Raw genomic sequence first — 8,831 nt, forward strand, 5'->3', positions numbered from 1 at the left:
TCTCGTATCGTAGCGTATCCCACACACAACCCCAAATACCTAAAATATAAATTAAAAAATAAAATATAATTAAAAGAGTAAATAAATAAAAAGTTATGGACGTCAGTCTTGAGAACAATCACTCCAAATCCCAAAAAAAAAAAATGATCAAATCCCAAAAATAAATGCAAATAGTTTAAATGTTGCCTCTGAAATATGGGAAAAAAGAAAAATTAATAGAAGAACTTAGTAAAATTAAAAAAATTAATCCAGAAATAACCCTATTTTTATAAACTCAATTATTTTATAAAATTAAAAATTAATTTCTATGTCATTCATTAATCATTTAAATAGATAGATAAGATAAATAAGATATAGATAAAATAGATAGATAAACTAATCCAGCTCCGCCGCTACGCTACTAGCTCCTCTTCCCCACTCTCTCCCCTCCACAATCTCCGCCGTAAACGTTTCTTTTACTCCACCGTAACCGCCATGGTGCCCCACCCCAAGGACGAGGCGTACTTGAACGCCGCCATTCCGAAGCGTATCAAGATGTTCGAGTCCATCCAGGCCGAGCAGAAAACCCAGCGCCTCTCACTGTCGCCGGATCCAATCAAGGTCACACTTCCCGACGGCACGGTCAAGGACGCCTCCAAGTGGCAAACAACGCCGTTCGATGTGGCGAAAGAGATTTCTAAGAACCTCGCCAACAACGCACTCATCGCGAGGGTCAATGGTGTGCTATGGGACATGGCCAGGCCTCTCGAGCAGGATTGCGAACTCAGGATCTACAAGTTCGAAGACGACGAAGGCCGCGATACGTTCTGGCATTCTAGCGCTCACATTCTTGGCCAGGTACTAACCGTTTTCTTCAATTCGGAACGTTTTTCGATTTTATTTCTTTATTATTCTGTTTGATTTTGGAGTTGATGGTGAAAATGACGGTGGTTTTCTCTTTGCAGTCGCTTGAGATGGAGTACGGATGCAAGCTCTGCATTGGGCCTTGTACTACAAGAGGAGAGGTGAATTGTTTCTTTCTACTTTGGATTTAACTTGGTTTAGGATTCAAAATATGTAGTTTTCTCGAGAGAAATTTCATTATTGCCAATCATGCTGTTTGTGTTGTTACACTGAGTAATGATATAGCATCGTCAAAAAACTCGGAAACATGTTCCTGCATACTAAATAGAGTAAAAAAGGTAGATACTTCCAATGCCTTGAAATCTTAAACAGCAATCATCTTCAACTCGCTCTATTTAGTAAGTAGATGCATACTTAGGAGGATAGATCATTTCTCTGGTTTTATTATTTTGTTGCAATATAAATAGTATGGATGAGAATGTGGATGTTGTTGCAGGGTTTCTATTATGATGCGTTTTATGGTGACTTGGGATTGAATGATGATCATTTCAAGCAAATTGAGGCTGGGGCGTTGAAGGCAGCTGGGGTATTTCTCATCCTTCTTTTCTGTGTGTTTATGTGTGCATATTTATAGAGTTGTTTCTTGTTACTGTGTGTGTTTGTAATCAATAGCCAATAGTTGTTAGATTGTTAGATTGTTATCTATTAGCTTGACAATTTTTGTAATAATGTATTGAAGGTATTTCAAAATTTCTGTGGCTTTGAGAATATTTGTACTCTGCCCAGTATGCTAAATTGCTAATGCAAAGTTTTCGGATTTTTTTGAGTGTTATTGCTCAGTATGATAAGTTTGTAGTTCCCTTAATATATATGATGGTTGATGAGCATTATGCTTACAGGAGAAACAACCTTTTGAGCGCATTGAAGTAACACGTGATCAAGCACTTGAGATGTTTTCAGATAATAAGTTCAAGGCAAGCATAGCAGTGTGTAGTAGCTCTGTTATCTTTTGCACCACATTATCATATTGATCTGAACAACACATTGCCTATTTGTTTCTTCTGTAGCCTATGATATCACAATCTGTTGCTTATGCTATGTTCTTGCTATTGTCATCAGGTTGAAATTATCAATGATTTGCCTGCTGATAAAACTATCACAGTATACAGATGTGGTCCACTAGTAGATCTGTGTCGTGGACCACATATACCCAATACTTCCTTTGTTAAGGCAATTGCCTGTTTGAAGGTATTTATTTAAATTTTGTTTATGGATATGTGTTTGACAAAGTTTGATTTATTTGGAGACATGTGTTAATCACAAGTAGTTTTGTTATTGGTGGTTTTGCAATTCTAGGCTTCTTCAGCATATTGGAGGGGGAACAAAGATCGGGATACTTTACAAAGAGTTTATGGCATATCTTATCCTGATCAGAAGAGTTTAAAGGTGATCTTCATTTCTTTGCTAATTTCTTTGGAATAGAATATCCAGCTGTAAACTGAGCTGTGACAGATTGAATGATCAGTTTCCATACCTTGTGAAATATTACTGAATAACCAACTAATAGCTGCTAATGGCCTGCTATTCTAGATGCTCATTTGATGTTTGAAATTATGTGTACTGCTACAGAAGTAAAATATTGCCTGCCAGTAATCCGACGAATAAAAAAGAATATAGATTATCTATTACCAATCTTGATGTTATGATTTTATATCTTGAAATTATTTATATCTTGAAATTATAATTCTGTTCCAGGAATATTTGCTTAGGCTGGAGGAGGCTAAAAAGTATGATCACAGGATTTTGGGAGTGAAACAGGAGCTTATTTTTCATCATGAATGGAGGTATAAAAGGGTGTACTTACTGTCTTTTTGCAGCTCTTAGTAAGCCTCGTTTTCTGATGCATCACAATTCATCTTTTTTTATGCCAGCCCAGGAAGCTGGTTTTTCCTTCCACATGGTGCACTAGTATACAACAAATTGATAGATTTCATACGGAGTCAATACAGAGTCAGGCGATATCGAGAGGTTAAACATTGGCGTAAAGTTTCTTGATATGGAGAAAAGTGATTTTTTATTCAAACACTTAATACTTTCAATCATCAGGTCATATCTCCAAATGTATTTAACATGGATCTCTGGGAGCAATCTGGTCATGCTGCAAATTATAAAGAGAACATGTTTACCTTGGAGGTATATTTTTATGTGTGCAAGACTGTGTGTTGGAGGACTCGTCTGTCTGCCTATGATATTTTTTTTGTTTTGATGTATCCGGTTACTCATTTCTCAGCTGCTTATTTTATTTTATTTTACTTTTTAAATTATTGTTGATCTGTAGGTATGAAACTAATAAATGAGTTTACATAGTATCTTTTTAGTATTATTGGTATTCACAGTACCTTCTGTGCTTTGAATCATGCATGTATTTTTGTAAGCAATCAAGCTATCTATCCAAACTATATCATGTTTGATCTGTTCTAGATTGAAAAGCACGAATTTGGGCTGAAACCAATGAATTGCCCAGGGCACTGCTTGGCCTTCAAGCAAAGAGTTCGCTCGTACAGGGGTAAGTACCAATTATTTTGACATTTATGTCCTTAGGTAGCATCTCCTATATATGCTTACTTGGTGTGGCTGGGGTATTCAAGATTTTAACATTGAATTTAGGATAATAAAGAAAGTATGTTTTTGTGATCTGATATATAATAGACAAATTGGTACATGGTTGAGTCTACAATGTTCAAAGTGGACATAATGAAGAACTAAGTTAAAATCTTATATGTGTAATTTCATCTCACAATTATTTAATGGTTCTGCAGAACTTCCTCTTCGCATGGCTGATTTTGGGGTCTTGCATAGAAATGAGGCTAGTGGTGCTTTGAGTGGATTGACGCGTGTTAGGAGATTTCAGCAGGTATGTTCTTCCCCCAGCTGCTAAAACCAGAGACATTAAATGCAAAGTTGATACAAGGGATTTAACTCGCTCTTTTAAAACATTGCTTTATTTATTTTTGTATTTTAAACTTAATTATTTCCAAATAAAGTTTAGTTGCTGTCTTTCTTTTCTTTCTATTCCAAATAATGTCGAGGTAGGCATAGATTCTTGTGATTCACAGAAGATCCTTTCAATTTATAGGCATATGCACTGCAAATTCCAAGTATGGAAATTCCTTACAAGAGATTTGAAGTACATGTTTGAGTTGCAATTTTTATTTTTGTTTTTTATTTTATATTTTAGTTTACATTTAGTGCAGAAGCATAGTAAGGTCCCTTGAGTTGGAGACATTAGGTTTCTGAAACAAACCAGTTATTAGGGGTTTTGAAATTCCCTTCAGACACTTGGACTCATATTAATGTTCATATAGTCATAGTTGTAAAAACATCATGAAAATTTGTTGCAGCAAGGCAGCTGATGGTTTTTCCAATTATGTAATAATTGCAGCTCTAGTAACATTGCAAATTAGTTATCTAGATCAATTACAGTGTTTTTAGTTCTGATTTCTGCTCTGTTTGAGGTCCTATCTTGTTAACAGCATTTCCTTAAAATATTGCACAGGATGATGCACATATTTTTTGCAGGGAGTCTCAGGTGAGTTGATCTTCAAATTTGTGAACAAGAAATTTTTCTCTTTTGAGTTGAGGGTGGAATTATTAATATGATTCAATTTACAGATAAAGGATGAAGTTAGAGAAGCCTTGAAGTTCATCGATTATGTCTATGAAATATTTGGTTTCACATACGATCTCAAGCTTTCAACGGTATGCTCTTTATTGTTCTTAATGTGCTTACATGCCTCTTTTGATGTTTTCAAAAAACCTATTCAGGCTGTTGATAGTATCTTATCTGCATTTGCCTATACACCAGTAGGTTTGGTTTATAGAACTCCATTAATTCTGGCAAGATAAAATTATAATTTTAAATTTTAATGGTGATTCTTCTTCTTTCGTTCTTTCTTGTTGATAAGTTTTATGTAATCAAGATTAAAAATATACAAAATCTCAGATGAACGACCTCCATATTTCCTGATAGTGTTAAAGCTTCATTGGAAACATCATTAGGTTCAAACCCCATGTATTTTTCTACCTTGATGGCATGTTTTCTACCTGCCAAAGATGCTTTATCTATGTTGCACTTTTCCGGTCAATAGTTGGGTTTCTGGATGTGATTCCAAATTTCCAATTGAATGTTATATGGGATTTTATAAAACCAATGAAGTTGGCAATTTGCTAGTAACTTTATGTTGGGCTTCATGATTAAATTCCTTGCAGCACTGGTTCTCATGTGAATTCCTTTTACAAACTTTGTTTTCCTTTCTTAGTTTTCTGGTTCTCATCCAAGCAAAGAAGTTTTGTTAATCTGTACTGTTGTTCTTTCTGCAAATGGTAACATCTATCTTATTATTTCTCTGTTTATCATCCTCTGCGTGTGTTGAATACTTGAGTAGAGGCCTGAGAATTCCTTAGGAGAAAAAGCAACATGGGAGAAAGCTGAAAGTGCCCTTAAGGAAGCTCTGGATGAATTTGGGAAGCCTTGGCAGGTAATTATATCATCATTTTTATGATTTCAAGAAGTCTTTAATTTCTATTATTAAGTTCATAATGTTGCTTTGATCATATGGTATGGCTATAATTCTGATTACAATTGATTCAGAATGGGCAATCAGCAGTTCCTATTGTATAAAAGTTGATGAATATGATTGTGATTACATGTTTACCTGCTACATTTTATTTTTCTTGACTATAGAATCTGTCATTCACTTGTAAACCGTGATCTTTGTGCTTATATCTGAATAATTCCTTGCAGCTGAATGAAGGGGATGGTGCATTCTATGGACCAAAGATTGATATCAATGTATCTGATGCATTGAGTAGGAAATTTCAGTGTGCAACTTTGCAGGTTTATACCGTAACTTGATTTACATTCTCACCTGAGTAAGCTTTGGATAACTTAACTGGTAGTTTGCTGTGTTTGCTTGCAGCTTGATTTCCAACTACCTGATCGTTTTAAGTTGGAATACTCGGCTGAGGATGAAGCCAAGATTGAGAGGCCTGTCATGATACACAGGGCCATTCTAGGATCTGTTGAGCGCATGTTTGCCATACTTTTAGAGCACTACAAGGGTAAATGGCCCTTCTGGCTAAGTCCTCGTCAAGCAATTGTTTGCCCTGTGTCAGAGAAATCACAAGCTTATGCAGAGAAGGTACATTACTTCTAGGTTCTATTTGTTGTAAATTTATCACATAAAATGAGTGGGATGATGTGTACTGGATATATCATGGGATAACACTATTGGGAATTATAATTCTGTGGCATCCTATGTTAGTAATATATAAAGCTATTACAACATTGATGATCTTCATGTTTTCTTAAATACTGCGAGCTTCTCTGCATATGGTTAAAATTGAATCAATTAGTTAGCTTTGCATTATTCTTACTTTTTATTGGGACACTTGTAATTTATGGCTTGTAAAACAAGTTGTTCATTTATTAGATAACATTTTCTCGTGCTGCCATTTGATAGGTGAATGATGAAATCTACAGCAAAGGGTTTCATGTTGATGTTGATTTAACAGATAGGAAGATTCAAAAGAAGGTGACGAAATCATCCTGAATTGATACTTTGGCTATAGTCCAATGTTTCATTCATTTGATATGACAATAATGCTAACATTGTTTTGAATTTGATCTACTGCGCGATGAAATGTTTACAGCTAAGTTTTATTGTGTTCAACATGAATTCCTTTTATAAAAATTATCGTGTACAACATATTGAGAAACCAAGTTTTCAATTCTTAGTACTTAGTATTAATTTTTCCCCATTGACCTGAAAGCTTAGCCAAATACATCTATATGTAAGCTGGGCGTATTTAATGTTATTGGTATCTTTGTGTGGTATGTTTACACTTCTTTAATCTTGCAAATACATCTATATGTTCTGAATTTTTAATGGGAGGCCAATCGTATTAAATGAAAAGTAAACTTTTACTTCTATTTAATTTGTTCTAACTTTGTTATGACTAATCTCTTAGCCAAATAAATGTCTTAATTGAAAGTTATGCCAAGCTGCAGGTGCGAGAGGCTCAGCTAGCACAGTACAACTACATCTTGGTTGTTGGAGAGCAGGAAGCTGAAACTGGACAGGTGCTTCTTATTTACGCTTTGTGATAAATAAATTGCTAGTCTAATTCAAGTTTTACTCTTAGCCAATCTTCTAGCTACGTTCCCAGAACCCGACTAAGGTGTCTTCATATGCATTTCATTGTGTTTTTACCCAATGCTGTTGTTGAGCCTAATTTTAGCTGAAGTCTTTACAAATTGGCTAATTGTAGCGAGACAACGATTAAAATCTAGATCCTCCTATTAATCCTTCTAATTGCGAGAAATTATTGCATGCTCCCTGAGAACATATATTTTGTGCTTCAGGAACATGCACCACTAATTTTAGATTTATATATACAACTTTTAAAATATTATAAATTGAAATTAGTGATTATGCATGTTCTTGGAGGTGAATTAAATGTGTCCCGGTAGTATGCTATCCAAAGAAAATGTACAATCTTGTATAAAAGGGATAAAAGGTCCCTAACCATTCATTGCATGGACACATATTTTTTAACCAAAATTAAATACTTATATATAGTTTTTTTGTTGTTGGAACACAGGGTACTTGACTTATGTCACTCTTTTTTCAGTGGTAAAAGCCCTATAAGTACTTAATTTTGCTTAGAAATTTATGTCTTCACAAAAACATGGTCAGGATTTAATCTCTTTAGAATATACAGACATAGTTTCCTTGATTAGCATTAGGGAGGAAAGTAAGGAAGAGATGCTTTAGGACTTGCGAGATAACGGTCGAGCCTGAATGGTTAGACGTTTAGTTTGGCCAATTGTTAGATACTTAAGTCATGCAAAAATACATGACAACACTAAGATGCTTGTGCTAGATTTCAATTTTGTTGGATTACTCTTTCAGTTAAGGGTTTTCTATCAAAAAGCAATTTTCCTTAAGGTATGTTTGCAGGGCGGTAAAAATGGGGTGAAAAATTTCGTGTATGAACTCTCTTAAATTCGATCCCTGAACTTCCTTACCAAATTTTTTTCTTCCAACCAAACCTTACCTTATTTCTTTCATTTTTTCCGGTTTATATAAAATAGGCTCCGGATTGTGTGTTGCTATCTTTCCTTCAATCTATTAACTTCCTTGTGGAAAACCTAAAACCTTACTTTTCCAGGTGAGCGTGCGGGTAAGAGATAAGGCGGACCTTACCACTATGAGTATTGAGGGCCTGCTCGAACGGTTCAGTGAAGATGCAAAAAATTTCCGTTGAAACTTTTGTGAAAGCTGTTGTTGCAAAAAATATTATTTTTGTCATTTATATTCTCAACCTAACAATGTAGTATGATTTTAGCTATGGATGCCCACTGTTTTTCCTAATTGTTATTGCTAACATAATGTGAATTTTGTTTATACTTGTAACGCGCTGATAGATCCGTGTATTGACTGCTAGAGTCTAGACTACATGCCAGACCTGATTTGGTATTTGGTTTTGGGGGAACAATCATTTTTATTATTTAATTTTATTTTTTTCTCGTTTGAATTTTTTTCATGGTAAACTGATTTTTAAGTCAATACAATAGTATAATCTGACCACGCATACCATATTGGGAATGGATTTTCTTAATTGTTAAAAAAAAATTTGAAAGAGTAAAGTATGATTTTTAATCATTAATTGTTTTTTCGTTTATGTTTTTTTTTGTTCTACTTATAAAATTAATGATGAGAGATCATATGTTATTCTTTTAATTGTTAAAAAAAATTAAGATCCATTCTCATACGTTATCCACTTCATGCTTGATGGATCAGCATTCAAATCTATATAGGTTACTTATACTTAGGTATATATTTTCTGTGGTTTGCAAAGTTTTGAAACTATCTAATATTTAATTCAAATTTATTATATTAACTTTTTTTTATAGTTAATAGTTG

The 8,831-nt window shown here is 34.3% G+C and overlaps 1 protein-coding gene across 1 annotated transcript; it reads left to right on the forward strand.

Annotated features, from left to right (window-relative positions):
- Nucleotides 451-8,444, forward strand: LOC107643382 (threonine--tRNA ligase, mitochondrial 1; the record flags this gene model as incomplete). The annotated part of the gene is given in 19 exon segments (XM_016347012.2): nucleotides 451-837; nucleotides 945-1,004; nucleotides 1,340-1,429; nucleotides 1,743-1,817; nucleotides 1,963-2,091; nucleotides 2,200-2,289; nucleotides 2,599-2,687; nucleotides 2,775-2,871; nucleotides 2,950-3,036; nucleotides 3,325-3,409; nucleotides 3,663-3,757; nucleotides 4,400-4,432; nucleotides 4,516-4,602; nucleotides 5,289-5,381; nucleotides 5,648-5,740; nucleotides 5,823-6,044; nucleotides 6,366-6,437; nucleotides 6,914-6,985; nucleotides 8,077-8,444. Coding segments are annotated over 19 exon segments (2,052 nt in total), but the record flags the coding sequence as incomplete, so codon positions are not given.

The sequence above is a fragment of the Arachis ipaensis genome, chromosome B05, assembly GCF_000816755.2.
Source record: "Arachis ipaensis cultivar K30076 chromosome B05, Araip1.1, whole genome shotgun sequence".
Taxonomy (NCBI): domain Eukaryota; kingdom Viridiplantae; phylum Streptophyta; class Magnoliopsida; order Fabales; family Fabaceae; genus Arachis; species Arachis ipaensis.